General features: G+C 39.2%; 1 protein-coding gene across 7 annotated transcripts in view; it reads right to left on the reverse strand.

Annotated features, from left to right (window-relative positions):
- Positions 1 to 1,111: 1,111 nt before the first annotated feature.
- COBL (cordon-bleu WH2 repeat protein) overlaps positions 1,112 to 17,815 on the reverse strand; it is a 157,901-nt gene continuing 141,197 nt past the window's right edge. For 6 of the 7 annotated variants that reach the window (XM_074546285.1, XM_026791774.2, XM_026791773.2 and 3 more), the window contains 5 exons: positions 14,388 to 14,491; positions 11,118 to 13,126; positions 10,385 to 10,504; positions 7,879 to 8,133; positions 1,112 to 2,412 (listed from right to left, as the gene is read on the reverse strand). In XM_074546285.1, coding sequence (XP_074402386.1) covers positions 2,395 to 2,412; positions 7,879 to 8,133; positions 10,385 to 10,504; positions 11,118 to 13,126; positions 14,388 to 14,491 — 2,506 coding nt within the window. In that variant the 3' untranslated portion in view covers positions 1,112 to 2,394. The remainder of the gene's footprint in view (positions 2,413 to 7,878; positions 8,134 to 10,384; positions 10,505 to 11,117; positions 13,127 to 14,387; positions 14,492 to 17,815) is intronic. The other variant, XM_014265154.3, reaches the window with a different exon arrangement.

The following is a 17,815-nucleotide window of genomic DNA, read 5'->3' on the forward strand; positions in this document are numbered from 1 at the left end:
TCAGGATGAGCTAATCATTATTACTACTAAAAGCATGAACAGAAGTTTACTATATGGAAGGGTCATACCTGTAACTGGACTTCATTATAAATGGGTTTACAGCAAAATCTACTAATTTCTTATCGAAATTCATCTGGGGTTAAAATGAGCTCCTGCCAATAGTTCAACAGCACCTGGATGACAGTTTAAGAACAGACACAAGTCTCATTACCATGAGAAGGGAATGAATACCAGCCTAGGCTTCCTACTGTAGGTAGCTGAACCCTCTCCATTTTTAGTTTGAGTTGTGACTGAGCCATCAGGGTCTTGGTAATTTTTTTTTTCTGTCAAAGTGAAGATGACATTATATGCTGTGGCTGTTTTTATAGCTTTTACTCAGAAGTTTAGCTATGAATAAAACTTAGAAATTTTAGTTCTATATAGTGCCATCACCCAGAACCAGAAACTTTGCATTGTGAAACCCAGAGGATGTTATTGTCCAAAAATCCAGTTTCGAATCCCTTACATTGAAAAGTAAGTACTCATATAACTTATTACACTAAAAGGGTGTTAGGAAGAAGGGCTATGCACACAGGGCCTTCAGGCAACACTAAGAACAAGCAGGAGAGATGCACTGCAATTTGCCTTGCAGCAGCCAGCCAAGGAAGGAGTATTTGCTGCTCTGGGGAATATCTACAGCATCACACTTATGAGTGACTGAATCTTTTCCTGTGATAGCATTTTCAACATGGTAGTGCCTCTGATGTCTAGCACACTGAAAAAACTTTAAAGGCAAAATAAGGATAATCACAATCAACAGAGGTGATCTTATTTATCATAGAGTACAACTGAGCACCTTAATTCTGAATATGTAAGCTTCCCTAATCAGGAAATGGAACATTACCAGTACTCCATCATTGTTGAAGTGTATATAACTCACATATTGATCCTAGATGGTGATTTCTACTGCACTTCTAAACTGTTAGCTGTGAGCACTTTCCTGGCTTGAGATATTTTCATTAGACTTGACATACTGAGCTCAGCATACTGGTTTGCTAAAGTCCATTTCTAGTTCCAATTTCTTTCAGTAAATGGCAAATATTTAACAAAAAAAGGAGCCTTTAAAGTCATGTCAGGTTTTGATTTTGTTTTTATTTGTGGCACTAACAGACATCAATATTTTATAATTTATAATATATAGTCACATTAAATGCAGATGGCTAAATATTCTCGTGCTTTCAACAGTCCATAGCTATACATTTTAAATTCCAGCTTAAAGAAAAAATCTGCCACTGCTGTAGTCTGTGATTATAAAAATGTAAATGTACAAACTTCATCTTCTTCAGATTCATTACAATATAGGAAATGTGAAAAAGCATTTTCATTTGTCCTTTTTAAGTTAATCAATTAAATGAAATATTTTCAAAATATGTACATCAACAACTACCAAAGTAGTTAACATTTGAAAAAGATGCTGCTATAAATACTTGTGAGACAACATACAACAGCCATACACATTAGAAACCAAGGGCCAACTTATGCATGACCTGAACAATAGACAACAAAAGTCCTGGTTACTGACATAAACCAGCTCTGCTTCATTTTACAGTGCAGAATGAATTCTACATCTTCGACCTCTATACTCTGAATCATATTTATAACCTTCACAGTCTGTTGCAAATAGAGATCCTTTAAGGTGGCTCAATATTTTTGAAGTTCCATGTTTGTTACCAGGGTTCAGCATATCTCTGCACATTAGCATTCTATACGTCATACCCCATAAGTAACTTTTCAATAGACACTGTCTCACATCCATTATTGATTGCCTGCTTTCTCAGAGCTCCAGCAGAGACACAAAGTTAATTTTATTTTAAAAACCAGTGACCCCAGCACATGACAATTTAGGTATCATAACGTTTTTCTTGTGATTGTTTTTTTTTATAGATCTTTACTCTGGTTTTCACCCTAATCCCTTACAGCCCTTCGTGAAATCAAAAAAGAAGCAAGTGAACAGTTTGAAATAGTTATATATTTTTAACAGCTGGAAATGAGTATTACTTTTCAGATAGCTAGCAAAGTTTTTAGTTTTGCCCATAAACACAATTAAATATTAACACAGGACTGCACAGTGTTTATATTCTTATTAACCTGCCAACAAGAATAGTTTATTGGCAACCTTAAATATTCAGAGGCAAAACACAATTCCTTGGCACAGAAGCTTTACAGCAGAGCAACATATTTTCCCCTTAGAACCATTATGCAGGAACACACAGAAAATTAACTACAACTTATTTTGGCTTATAGTCAAGAGAATAAACTAAACTTCTTGATGTTTTTTGCCACTTCAGACTTTGAATGATGATTATGGGTGCATACGGGGTTAGATTTTCCAGTTACCTATTCTTTTTACATGATTCAAACGAGCAGAGGGACCTGTAACAAAGAAAAGCACATGATCATTCAAGATATTTTTAAACCTCCAACTGTTGACATTGTTAACCAAACATTCTCCCGTGGGGCTGTTTTCAAGCTTGGTTTCTTCATCTGCTCCTTGAGACTACTTAAGCTTATGTGCCTTTTTTCCTAGCTATATCACTTGGTTTAATGAAAAGTGCTATCTTTCCCTAAAAACCCACACCTCACACATCCTTAGGTATTATGTTTGCAATTGTGTTATTTCTGGAACATAGGTAATGCATTTTTCTGTGAAATTCCTTCATTTTGTGGAATGAACAGAAGCCCCGGCTGCAAGTATGCAATATCTTTTGCAGAGGCATCTTTTACATCTGTTGCATCTAATGCAACATCAACAGTCAAAGTCTACTCTCTATCGGTTAGCTGTCACTGGCCATGAAAATAAATTAATGAGTACTTTGCTTTCTGATTGAATGAAGGAAACTCCCGGTGGCTTTGATTCAGGAAACACACACAAATGCTTATCTTCCTTCCCAGTCCTCGGGTCATCTAAGCATATTAGTTATTTTAAATACATATGCTAAGGTGTTCTTCCAAATTCAAAGTTACTAAGCTTTGATTCTATCAGAGAGATATACATTAAGGTCACCACAAAAGCTGGAATAATGCATTTGATCAAGTCTAAATTTTCCATTTTGACCCTAACTCTTGAGGGAAAAAATAGGTCATGGTATAAATTACTAGCAAGGTGAAGAGTTCAAATTATGTTTTATCTTCCAATTCAAACAGAGTAACAGCATGCAAATGCCTGCCTCTCACTGTGCATGGGAACTAGAATCACTTTATAAGCTCATTTGACTACCTGTATATCAAGCTGGTCAACCTTATCATTGGGCCTCCTGCCTCATTTCCAGCACACCAAATCATACATCAACTGTGGCTTTGAGTCTGTAATTTCTTTCATTGCACCCACAGATACTGATAATGAGAAGCAGTATTTGTTCATTCACAATTATACTTCTCTGCTTATGTGAGAAGAATAGTCCATGGCTTGACATAAAGGTATGGAACTAGGTCATGCTTCCTAGAAGACACTCAACATGACATAATTCCGATCGACGCGTTACTTGTTGACAACCAACTCCAAATTATCCCAGAGAACACAGGGACTCCTTGCAATTGGTGCAGTAATTATCTTACCTGGCTCCTTTGATTGCCAACAGAATGATACACTGCACGTATCAAGAGCTGACGTGACCTAATGCCGATGCCAAACATCACCATGAATGCTTGTGGGAATTGTGATGGAGCCAAATTAGTTTTTAAAAATCTCAGTGAACAAACAGAAAAGGCTACTTCAGTGCAACTCCAATCTTTATTGGAAAATACATGGAATCTGCAGGATCTCCCTTGCACATACCATTAAAAAGTGGTCTGAAGCAATCACTTTACCAAGAGCAACAGCCTATTCTTCAGAGATATAACTTGCTTTCCCCACCATGTTCAGACAAATTCCTCTGCAATATTTCTACCAAATCTCTGAGTACAGAGAGTTATGGCATATAAGCTAAAGCAACTGTTATAGCTTCCCTTTGTTGAGTAAGATTTTTAATCCTGCATGGACTTGTGCTGTAACTATACCTACAGCTAGACATCTAATGGGTTATTTGCATGTGTAGTTATGGTTTTTATCCACAAATAGTCATGGTAAATCCCAAGGCAAGTTACATAAGCAGAAAAATACACATCCATTTATATAGAGAATTTCAGACATCTAGCTGCATTATTTTGCATTTTATGAGATGGCAAATAGGAAGTTGAAAACTGCATATAGAGATCTTAACTATATGATACTGTTTGACACAATTTAAGGAAAACACTACTTTTAAAATCAGAACGTTAAATAGTACAGCTCTATGACCTGAGTTCTGTCCACCAGAATTAGCCAAAATTTGGTCTCAGATGAGCTGTTTACTTCCTAGATCAGCTGATTCTCCTTTGCTCGTGTGGCAGATCCCTTGGCTGGGACAGCCTCCTTGCTAGTGAGACATGTTCATTTCTCATAAGTAACCACCAGGGAACCCATACTGGATGGTGGCTTTACTTGATGCCACCTCCCTGACTTGCTGTTGTACTTTGTATGTGTTGAACACCTGTCAGGTTCCTTGACAGATCATTTGAAAAAGTGAAGAAAAGGGTCATTTCCTTGCACACTGTCAGGTCTTCTCCAGACTGGTAAATTCATCCCATTCCTGTAATACATCCATGTCTCCCTTTCTTTTGGGGAGGATCTGTAGTTTAACTGCTTTCTGGCAGGTCTCTGAACTGCCCTGCACTAGGGATGAACCACTTGACTGAGCAGGCTCAAATGGGCTTGGCATCTGCAAGAATTTTCCTTCAGGAGTCTGTGGACAGCAAGAGCGCAATTGAAAGCTATTTCTTCAAAACAAAGAGTGATTTATTTGCCCAAACAGACACAGTACTCCAAAAAACGGATTAAGGAAGAGAGACGAGAGCTATGCAAATACTATCTTACCTATACTTGGCATTTCCCTCAAGCATCTATTTCTGCTCTGGTTTCTTTTGGCTGACCCAATTAGAGACTGTGCTGTGCAGACCCTGACTCTCAGCTAAGCAAGGTCAGCCTGCAGCAACTTCTCTCCTCATTTCCTGCACAGTGAAGTTTTTAACCTTAAAGTTCATGACTTTAGCAAACAGCTGTGTAATCAGGGGAGGAGTGGAGGAGTTGCCTTTTCACAGATAATACTTGAGCTCAAATGTTTGTTGGGATGCTCCTTATCTAGGTAATTGGTTGCTTTTTACATTTGCTTCCCATGACAGCTATGTTTGATCTACTTCCATTGCAACTAACCCCACATAAATAAGCACCGAGTCACGCATAATTATGCAACACAGATTCTTCCCAGCTCTCTACAATATTAGCTAAATAAACGACTTTGCTGTCAGCAACACAGATTTTTCCCAGTTCTTCACAATATTAGCTAAATAAATGACTTTGCTGTCAGAAGTCTTTGTCCCAGAAGACTTTGAGAAGACAATGGAAGAGAAACAGATGCCATTACTGAACTGAACTACCTACTCTGCTGCCTAGTTGCTGCAACCAAAGTCTTCCAGGAAGCAAAGCCAAAAACAGTGCTGTGCTCCCATCTCCAAATCACACCATCACAGAACTTTGACAGAGGAGGCAAAACAAAGAAAAAATTTGCTTCAGCCCTGGCACAAAGCAACCTGTCAGCCACCGCCTACAAAAAACTCAGTTTTCCTTAGACACGGGTAAAGGAAGAAAATCTTGATATTCAGCTATTATGTGTTCACGGTCCTCTATGGGTTCAACTTTTGCTCTCACCAAGTTGTCTAATTGCAGGGAAGGATCAGAATTTGGCTCACCATATAATGCATACTAGAAGAGATATTAAAACACACTGGATAGAAAGCTTTTTCAGAAATCTGACTATTTTTACTTTAATCAGTTATCAAGGGCATGAGATCTCAGACGTCAAAGTGTCATGATGACTTTGGCACACATAAGACTAGCTTGCATATCCAGTATCTGGAAGGACAGCACAGTAATAAGAAAATCATACTCTGTCTTGGACAAAACACTGCTCTCTTTTATTTTCATAAGAGACCTATATATTGAAATGTACTCTTCTGTTGTTTCAATGTCAAAAGTAGCAAAAATTATTCTGTCTTGGAAATGAGACAAGACAGGCACAGTATTTAGCAGAATACATCAGTCTAGCTGGTGTACTTTCATGACCTGCACTGGTTATCCAAGTGTTATGAAATAAATCCCCAAAGATATGATAAAGACTTGTTTTCATGAGTAGAGCTATGGATTCCCTCAGAGACTTCTGCAAGAGCAATGCAGTTGGAAGAACAAGAAATTTGGAAGTATCTAGAAAACAACTACATGAAGTGCCCTTCAATGTCCAAGTCCCATTTTTTTCTGTCAATTGGTCAAGTCGGGAAATAAAGGCCTGACTTCTTCATAATTTTTAGTCTTAGAATCACGGAATTTCTCAGATTGGATGGGACCCATAAAGATCACTGAGTCCAACTCCCTGCTCCTCCCAGGAATGCCTAAAACTAAACCATATGACTAGGAGCATCATCCAGTTGCTCCTTGACCTCTGTCAGGTTGGTGCTGTGACCAGTTCCCTGGGAAACCTTTTCCAGTGCCCAACCACCCTCTGGGGGAAGAACCTTTTCCTGAAGAAACTTCCCCTCACACTGCTGCATTCCATTCCCTTGGGATCTATTGCTGGCCACCACAGAGAGGAGTCCGTGCCTGCCCCTCAGCTGCCCTCCTCAAGGAAAGCACTGACTGCAATGAGATTGCTCCTCAGCCTTCTCCAAGTTGAACAAAACAAGTGTGAACTCAGCTGCTCCTCATAATTGTATGCATAACATAGATGTAATTTTTCACATGAAAAATTAACTGCACATCCAGGTTCCTGATGTAATCAGATCGTGCTGACGTAAATTCCCCTGAAACACTGCTTTGTTTTGTGCCATTTCTCTGATTCTGTGGAATTTCTGGTTTATCAGAACTGGATTGTTGTTTTGACAACTTCTGAATATTAAAATTTGAGTGCATTTTAAAATTATTTAAATGAGGAAAAGTAAGGAAGATTAAAGTCTATTTACACATTTATGGTTGGTAACAGCTAACTCATGTGTTGGGAAAACTATATCTGCTTTTCTACATTCCTTTAAGTCCCTGGATCAAAGTCTACTCTTGGATACTGGAGTGCAATATTGGGATGCCTCCACTCAGGACAATTGATCTGCTTCTCTTTCCCAAGAAACACAGTATAACTTGAGATTGGGAAGAATAAAATTTGATCAAAGAGATAAGTAAAGTTACTACAAAAATCACACACAGGCAACTGAGCGTTTAGTCATCTGGGAGCTGACTGATTCACATCTAACCACAAAAGTGAAACACACACAATTCAATTAATAAAGTTCAGGCAGACATTAAATTGACCTCACAGTTTCACTGACAGCTCTCAGCACATGTGATCAAGGTTTAAGTGCTGGGAATCAATGTCTAGGACACACTGCAGAAGTTAGCAGAGAATATTTATTTATAAATTTGCTTCAGGGTCTCATATCTGATCTTTCTTAGGCTCACCTTGTCTAAAGGACATCCAGTATTATCCCAGATAATACAGAATGAAAAGATCATGAAAATGAAATTATAGTCATGCTCTTGATGGTCTCTTTAATAAAACACATTGTCTGTTCACATGGTTGCATATATGCATGGGTGTGTTTCATTAGCTGTTCAAAGGTTTCAAATACATTCCTGATCTTTGATTCAGTCAGAGGAAATAGTCCATGTACCTAATTCTGATGGAATAAAGAAATGTCTGCCTAGAACATCTTAACAATAATTCTGAAAACACAGCAAGCATAGGTTGCTTCATCCACTGTAAAATACAAAAGTGCATTTACCTTTCTTAACTTTGCTGCTCCGGCGCCAGAGCGAATGGCTTCCAACAGGGCTTGCCTTGCCTCCATTGGATTACCTGAAGCTGTGGCAGAGGATTTAGGAGCTGCTGCTGCTGACAGCTGCATGGGAGGTGGTGGTGGTGGCTGGGCAGGGGCAGGTGGGATACACAGCTGCTCTTGCTGAAGGTCTTCTGCCTTCTGCAAGGACCGCTCTGCGTCCCTCAAACGCTGCAGCTCTTGGGAGGCCAATGAGGAGATCTGCTCATCATGCAGTTGAAAGAAGGGGGTTAATATCAAGCATGGCTAAACTGTAATTATTTGACATTAGATTCACTTTCAGTACCCCGATTTCACTTTTCTTGGATGATGTAAAACCCATAGTGCTTTTGTTTGCTCATGGGGTTGAACATCTGTTACTACTCACTCACATCACCCAGCTGGGCTGATTACCAGCATCGAGGACTTGGCATTGAATCTGTCTCAGAAACTCAATCTTTATTTACTGTGAGATTCAGCATCCTGTAACTCTTCTTGGCATGTAAGGTAAGAGAGAAAGCTGGACTTGGTATTAATTTGGAAACAACCACAAGGGTTTTGGAATCAGGAAGATATATTAAGGCTGCAGTAGCCACCCAGGAATATGATTACTTTTTGCAGTCTGGGCTGCACAGAAATAATCTCAGATGACAGGGAAGCTCTTCCAGATCTGAGCTCTCAGACATAGCTTCACTGAAAAAAAAAGCCATTAAACCTAAAGTTTCCAGCCATACTTAAAAAAAAAAAATACCAGAGAGAGCTACGTGAAAGCACTGAGGACAAAATCAATTGATAATTCTTCCAAGTGTATTTCTATGGAATTTCAGAAACTAAAATTTCTGCACAAATTACCAGCTTGGAAACTCATCCTACTTTAAATGCATGCAGGCAAAGAAGACAGTCTTTCAGACTAAGCCAGCTTTTCCATCAACTGTGTCAAGAGATACTTTTTTCCATTAATACTGGTAACAATCATGATGAATTGTTGGTAATTACAATGATTCAGCAATTATTAAGAAATTCAGTACTATGGGCCAAATAGGTTTCCAAGCAGATCCATTATAATTCATTTCTCAGACAAACTGCAGCACAGCTTCTGTGGTGAAAAATTAAAGGGGTCATCTCCCCTAAAATAATCCACAGAGAGTTCCTGTATAATATTCCTTTCCTATACATATATATACACACAATGTATATATGAGCATCATGTCATGTTAGATAAAAGGCAAACATTTCAGACAACCTGAAAAGGACACCACATCTGTACAGTGCCCTGTACACACACAAACACACCGATTTAACTAGTGCAGGTGACATGGTGTGAAAAAGCATATGGTTTCTAGGTGACTTCCTTTAAAATCATGGCAAAAACTTCTCTGCCAGAGGAAAGTATTCAAAAAACTCTCAGTGATGACTTCATTGTCAGAGCCTCTTTTACACAAATTGCTATTTATTCCTAATGAATGCAGAATGCAGTTAAGTATGTGTGAAGATTGCTGCTGCTTAGCTCCCGCTCACAGGCTCAGAGGAAGCTGTGCCCTACCTGCAGCAAGGGCAGTAGGATATTTGAGGGGTGAAGTAATTTCCTAACACAGGCAAGAGAATTTTTCTATCTCATGCCAGCTATCTGGATATGTGCTAATGAACTGAGTCATTGCACGAGGGAAAAGGGAATCTCCTTGCCAAGGACACATCTTTGGCCAGATTAGTCAACTGAGTGAAAACTAAGGCTAGAACAATGCAGGTTTTGGCTATTAGGAATAAGAAATGCTTTAATGGTTAGATAATCTTTCAGAGAGAAGGAATCATCCTGCTGTGGTGAATGTTGATGAAACATCAATATCAATTACTTGCATACAACTTGCACCATGTTAGCAGATACACAGCACGTATGAAGAAGCCCTAGTGTGTTTTCAGGAAGATGGGATTGGATACATAGAGTAGGTAATGCAAATATACAAATCCAACTGCAAACTCCTAAACTACAGCTTCTCTGTGCAGAGAAGCTGTGGATGCCCCATCCCTGTTGGTATTTAAGGGCTGGTTGGATGGGGCCTTGAGCATCCTGGTCTAATGGGAGAAGTCTCTGCCCAAGGCAGAGGGGCTGGAACTAGATAATGCTTAAATCCTTTCCAACCAAAACGATTCTAGAAAAAGATTCCACCTAAATGTGAACATTATGAACATTTGATGTCTTCTATGTACATTCCCTGTAATAGGTTTGGATTTCTACATGCTTCTTTGTAAGCTAAAAGCACACTATTTGAAAGACCTTTAAATTCTATAGCAGAGAATAGGGTTGAACCTGCTGTGCTGTCTGCCTAAGTAAGATGTGGTCTTCTGTCACATGGTTGGCCCCTCAATTTCTGTCTTTGCAGCACAATGCTTAATTTGTGGGATATTTGGGTTTATTCAAAACACTCAGAAGGAATAGAAAGGCCTTCAAAGATCACTTACCATCCTGATTCCTTACCTTTTTTAGCTTTGAGGTGCCACTGTGGCCTCTAATTGCTGCTAGTAGGGCTGAGCGCTCATTCTCTGGCTCAGTGTATGAGGGTTTCCCGTGATTGCCATTTAATGCACCATTTGAAACCTAGAATATGGAGGGAATAAACCTCACATTGTTATTAGATATTTACTTAGAGATATCTTGGAAACACTTTTTGGCAATTGTACCAGAATGCAAACTATGAAGACTAATCAGTTTGTCTTTTATTGGGCCTGCTTGTAAAACCTTATTCACACTGCACAGTAAGAGTATGTGTAGACAGTAATGCTGTACTTGGAGATGCAGTCCATATCCCCTGAGCATGAAGTCAGTGGCACATTATTAAACCCTAGTAAAACAAAATGCAATTTTCTTTCACTGCAGATATTTACAAGTTTCTCCATGCTGTGTGTTCCTGTTTTTACATAACACACTGAAATGAGGGTTTGGCTCTTAGACTAACCTCATTACCTCTCTTTTATCTGTGTCTATGCACCCTCTGCCTACCCAGCTAGTGCAGCAGCCATGATGTTGCGTAATATCCAGGATGTGCAGAATAAGCAGCAGCCTGGTCTGCACTTTGCCATTATAAATTTTTCAAATGCCTTGCGTTCTCCGGCTCACCAGCAGCTGTAAAAGTTACCAAACCTCTGGTGTCTGACAGGGTGAATATAGGGCTCTGCAGTCTGATCAGGTTAAAAAAAGGTTTCCACTTTACCTTTCTGAGTTTCTCCTTTCCCCCTGCTGTTTGAATGGCTTCCATTAGGGCACTGTGCAATGATGTGTCTTTTGGAACTGGCTTTTGGATGACAGGTTTGAACTTCTTCTTTGGTCCGAAAATATTGGTCTGCACATTAATATCCAGTTCACCAACAGTATTAACATCTGAATCATCAGGTTTCTCCTCCTGTTCTGACTCTGCATTTGCTGCTGCACCATTTAGCTCAGGTGAAGCTTTAAGTGAACCAACTTGTACACCATTAGAGGGACGCCATTTAGTGACTCGTAAAGACGAGCTGAAAGAGGATGGGGCTCCTTGGAGATCAGGAGACTTGAGGGATGAGGCTGAATTAGTATGGGTCAAAGTCTCACACTTCTGGTCAAACACAGTCTTTTTCTCTGCTACACTTTGCTTGCTGTTTAAACCACGATCATCTTCTGCACTGTTGTTATCCTTTGAAGAGGATTTAGTAATTGGGACACTGGCATTCTTTTTATAGAAACTCACAGGAGTTGCTTGATTTGGTGCCCTGATATTAACTACTTTGTTTTCCATGCCAGAATTATCACCAGGTGTAAACCTGTGGGATGCTTTCTGACTGCAAGCAAAAATACTTGAAAGGGTTTCTCTTGTTTCTGCTGATTCTGTTTCCACAGGGCTATATTTGGCCACAATAATACATCTTTTCGGTGAAACTTCCGCTTCATTCTTAACCTCTCCTGCCCCTTGCTTGTTTTCATCTTTCTCATTATATTCCATAGTGTCAGATTTAAAGGTAGTTGCATTGATATGTCTTGCAATGGCAGAGGCAACATACTGGCTTGAAGTTCTCCTGTGTGGCTTTACGAAAGGGAGTTCCAGCTTGTCCTTACTAACAGCTGGGGCTGCTAATGGTGTTACCTGGGGCTGGGTAACTGAAAGAGTTGGTTTGGTCCTCTCATTCTCAGATTGTCTTTCAGATACCTGGGTAGTAACAGTTTGTGGTGCTGCAGGTTTTGGAGCTGAAAGGCAGACAGGTTTGTGTTCATGTTTTATAGTAAAGGGCTTAGAGTTTGTGGTGACTGCTGACTTTTTAGGAAAATGCTCAGCAGAGTCATCACTTTGCTTTTCCATAGAACTTGACCTCCAGAATGCCTTCACTCTCCCAATATGAATTTCCTCACTTTCATCAGGAGAAAAACCTTGTACAAGCTTACTGACACTGGTGTTTGGGCCTATAAGATTGCCCAGTTCATCTATCTTAATGGCACCAGTGGAGACTGAAACTCCTCTATCAAAATGTCTTACTTCGGGTTTGGGAGGGACAACTTTAAACGTTGTCATGCCCATTTTAGGTTCGTAACTTGATCCTGAATTCTGGGCACGCTGACACCATGTGGGTGTTGATGGGACTTCTATTTCTGTTTTTTTTGCTGGTGGCCATTTGATTTCTAACTCTGATTTACTTTTTTTCAGAGATCTCTCCCTGCTACCACATTCATTAACTGGACTTAGCTTCTCTTTTGCTGTACTGATATCTACCGTGGCTTTGGAGTGAGATGGACTCAGCTTGGATTTACATTCCTCAGACTTCACACCATGTTTAGGAGAGGATTCCAGTCTTAAGTTCTTTTCATTTCTTTTTTCAAAGGAGGATGTGAGAGATTCAAACATATCTCTCCTCTGTTCCACAGGCAAGTGAATGAATTCATTTTCAGATGGTTGCTGATATATTAGGTCCTTGTATACAGCTCCACCATCTGTGTGTCCCTTATCAAAGGAGCCTGCATTGTTGTTTTTATTTGTGAAGTTTCTTGCATTAACAGAGTCCGCTGAGATGTTCTGTGAAACCTTAATCTCCACCTCTTGATTTTCATATGAGTTAGAGATGGTAATTTCTGGACCATCATCTATGATTGTTACTGGAACAGAAATGGAAACATCTTGGGCGGCCTCAACTTTTCTTATATGTGGGTTCAAGGCTTCACTGGTGTAGTCAGAGTCAGAGTTACTGACACCATCCACTGCTGCAAAATGCATACACAATGTTACACATAAGCAGTATTTAGGCAATATGACTATAAATTACACAAACAGCCAGTATAAATTTAAGCAAACCATGCATTTTAGTTACACATTAAGTAACTGACTTTTTTTATGCCTGCATTAAAAAGAAAGGGGACGTCCGGGTCCTTCTTACTGTTGCGTTGCTGATTAGGATCGGCAAAATATTCCTGCAGTTCTGCTTCAGCCAGTGGGAAACACACAAATGCAGCTGAAAGCAGAATTTCATCTATTGTTCATACCTTATCTTTGACTAACTTATCTAAGTGATAAACATTTCACCACATGACTCCAAAGTAGAAACATTTCTAAGAAACAGCAAGCGACTTCAAATTATATTTCCCAGACCTGGTTTGTAATAACAGCCCAGCTAAAGGATTTCCTTGAACAAGCAAAAAAAAAAAAAAAAAAAGAAAAAACCAGTACTTTTAGTTTTTTCTCCTTTCTTCTCACCCTTTATCACCAGTGACTCCAGAAGCCTCATTGTGCAATAGGACTATATATCCTCTCAAATTTGCTGGTATAAATCAAAGGTTACAACACAAGCTAAGGAATGGCTGTGTCTGAGAACTCACAAGAAATCAAATCAGACTCAATTCCATCACAGAAGTATTAAAATGAAGATGGGAAGTTAAAAAATAAAAAATCAATGTCATTTGTTGACAAACCAATAATAGAGAAGTTGGGGTTTTTTTCACAGTAGGAAAAAGAGGAGCTCAATATGACATTTTATCTCTTCCCACTGTTTCATGTTTTCCAATTTTAACTTTTAAATGTGCCTGTTAACATAGAGGAGGCACTGGGTACAAAAATGTGCCATCATTTTCCACTTCACAATGACAAAATAAAGACAGACGGATTCTTCACTAAACACAGAGCTAAATTCACAACTGGAAAGTCACAGAAGTCAGTGAAATTATACTAAATTTGGCCTATAAAATGTGTCCATTGACTGCTGTTCATCTCTTTTTGGTAGAAGACATTGAAATACAACAACAATCAGACATGCAGTTTGACAAATATTCAGTGGGAGGCTATAAAGGGTGTCTGCTCCTAAAGCAAAGGACCCACTTTGGGAGGACCACATTCTACCTCACACTCCTGAGTTGTTCCCTTTGATCTCAGTGAGGAACATACAGGATGTCTCAAGAGTACAGCTTGATTCTGCATCCACTGGCTGTGTCCCTGTCTTTGGCACTTCAGAGGTAACACACACTTTCCTACCTTCTAAATCTTCATCCAGGCCAGCCAAAGTCTGGTGGAGCTGTGCTGTAATGAATGTATCTTCACTCTCATGCTTAGCCAAAGCTGTTGCTTCATCTTGCCTGCTAAAGGAAAGAGAAGAAAATCACTGAGTGTCTCCCCTTTCTTTCACTTTGCACTGTTGCTGTGAAACACATTCTAATTTCAGCCCCTTTGCTCCCACTGGGGTTCTCAGACTCATTCCCCAAAGTATGAAAAATGTGTAGCCTTACACATGAACCATTGTACTGACACATCCACATCTAGGAAAGATCTCAGTGGGGCTTGAGCAAACCCAGTGTGCTGGTAATCAAAAGATTACGATTAATAAAGCCTGCAAAGAAATGGTCTGGCTTCAGTGTGAAGTACACATTTCAGCTGGACTGGAGAAACACAGCATATGCCAGGACAAAGGTTTTGCACATCCATACAATTTTAAGGCAGACCACTAACAATCCTGTGCACCCGCTGTAACAATATATGTGCACCTTAATTAAATAAAAATTGCATGGTAATGAAAAATAAGTACACTCAAAGTACTGTTAGACAATCACTCTGTATCTTGAGGTGTGGGAGGGAGTGAAAGCAGTTTCTAATGAAACATCAAGGGACCTGATTTTGCCAGAAAACTGATGAAGCTGTACAATGACCTAAGACAAGTCTGAAATCAGAATGAATGCCAAGTGTTGATTTGGCTTATTAAAAGAAGAGAAGAAAAAGAAAATGAAACAAAATAAATCCTAAAAACACCCCTCAAAATTATAAAAAGATAAAACAACAACAAACCAAACAAAAAACCACCTGTATGGCAACCTGGTACACAACAGTTTTCGTTTTTTTTAGAGGAAAATCTTGATCAGCAGATCATTTTTATCCAAATCATCAAAACTAGAATTTCACATTGGACAATTTATTTCTTTCAGTTACCTCACCCAAATTTAAGATGTTGTGGTCTGTGACACTGTATCTATGCTTTTCCCTTGTGATTAATCTATTGAAAAAATCACTTTCCATTCCAGCCACACTTAAACTAACTCTAACTGGGTGAAGCAGATTTGCCCTTTTCAAGATCATACCCTTAATTGCATAGATACAGTAACACATGACAGATTTTCTTTTTTTGTTAGTTTACCAAACACTACCTGAAAAATGCCATTATTCTTCTTCCCTTTAAAATAGTAATCTGAATAAAAATGCAGGCATGTTTCCTGACATTGATTTAAATTTCGTCCAAAAGTGTAGCATAATTTTTCGTTACTTTGTTGTTTGATTTTTCCCTTGCTCATGCCAGGAGCAACTGAAAGGACATGTTGAAGCATCAGGTATTTGATTTTATTTTACTTCATTATTTATTTATTATTCACTTCTCCTTTACGTCTTTTGTAGTAGTCCTGCAGCCTGATCCTTCTGCTTTTACCTAAAACGCCTTGCACTTACAAAGCTGACGTTGCGTATGCGATATCAATGAAAACAACAACATACACCTTCAAGGAAGCCTTCCAAAACTGTCATGCACACATTGTTGTGTATCTGAATACACAGATGGGATTAATTCAAGACAACAAGGCCTGATATATGACTAAGAAGTTTCCTAAACTGGAATCAAAGACAGAAATCAGTGTTGGTTGTTTTAAATACAGATGAGGATACATGGTGCGCTGTGACTGGAATAAAATTTCTTCCGACATCTGCCACTGACCTGAGCTGTGACAGGCCCTGAACATGCCCACACAAGCCAGTGTGATCTTATGATGCTCAGGCTCAGCATCCACACTGCAAGATTCATGGTGAACTGAGTTTTCCCCCTGACGGATTACGAGGATGGTGGAGCAAATCAGTTAAAGTCTCCAGTGCAGGCACCTGGCGCTGCAGGACTGCAGTCCCTCTGTACCCTGAGGCATGCATACACACACACACACACACACACACACACGCACCCATAAATCAATGAGATTACTCATCTGAGCAATCTGACAAAAAGATTTACACTTCTTGCAGCATTTGAACTGGGAGAGAAGACTGGCAAACAAAACTCCCAATGTGAAGATGGCAGAAAGAAGCAACTAACTGAATTTCGTATTGTTCTTGCAGTGGGAAGTTTCATAAAATGAATAAAAAATAGTCTACTCTGAGTGCATTTTAAAACAATTTATTTGTAAACTCAGAGAGAACATTTACAATGGGAGAACCATTCAAACTGTGCACTAGCTAAGCAACAAGTCTATCCATCATGGAAAGCAAATATCACTTTCTTCTTTACATAGCTGGTCTTGCAGAATAGTTGCACACAGCTAGAGGCAAGTAAGTGACACACACTGAGACTCATTCTCTGACCTACTGTGAAGAAGGTGTTTCCAAAACCCTGGAAGAAAAATCGGTAAACTCACGAGACTTAATTTCATGAAGGCTGTGCCAGCTCACCACCCTTTTGCTACCTGATTATATTTCCCTGTTTATTGCCTGACTCCTTTACAATGCAGCCAAAATCTGTACTACTAAGGTTGTCTGTGCTGGAATTTCTACAGGAAAAAATAGGCTTGAGAATTTTATGGGAAATTTGTCTAAAAAAACCATATTTGGGATGGGAACAAGCATTCCTGGGCTTCAAACATGGAGCACAGGTCCATTGCACTGACACAACCAGTTCTTTTCTCATGTCTATCAGTGGGAATCTTTGAATTTTCATAGCAAAATGATCCTCTCTTGCTGGGCACAACAGTCAGCAGTGGTCTCTTTCATTATCCTCTGAGCACTTGTGCAGTGACTACACATAATTTGCCTCTCAATCTCTGCTTCAATCTCTTTACTTAGACAACTGGGATAATATTATCCAATTCACAGCATTCTTCTGAAGGAAAGAGAACAATGCATTGAAAATGAAAGGATTATTATTTGCTGCTACAGAGGGAGCTTCAGAAAAAGCAGATATTTTCTTTTGCATTTCTAAATCTCTAAAAAAGAGCTACTGTTCAATGCATCTCCAAACTCACCTACAAAGCAAGCCAGAAGGTACAGATTAATCGCAAGGGCTTTTCTGAAAATTCTTACCACTGGGAATTTAGAATGGGCTATGTGTTTTGTGAGGTGAAGGTCTGGTAGTTTCCAGTAGCTCACATGACTTACAAAAGTGCCTAAGAAGACTCTTTCTCACAGGAAAAGGAAAACAAAAGGGCCTCAAAAATTTTTTTTCCATAGCCTTCTTCCCTTCTACACTTTTCTTTTGTTGACAGCTGTTCTGGCCAGAAGCCAAGAAAAATATTACTTATTTAGATACCATGTTTTACATTCTGGATAAACATTACCAGTGGTAATTTTTTTTTTTTTTTTTTTGACTTAGGGAAGAACTTGATAACCTTTACGCTGCCTTCCTGGTTAAAATATGAGGTGCTAAAAATACAGCACTGGTGGTG

The sequence above is a fragment of the Zonotrichia albicollis genome, chromosome 1 (assembly GCF_047830755.1).
Source record: "Zonotrichia albicollis isolate bZonAlb1 chromosome 1, bZonAlb1.hap1, whole genome shotgun sequence".
In the NCBI taxonomy this organism is placed as follows: domain Eukaryota; kingdom Metazoa; phylum Chordata; class Aves; order Passeriformes; family Passerellidae; genus Zonotrichia; species Zonotrichia albicollis.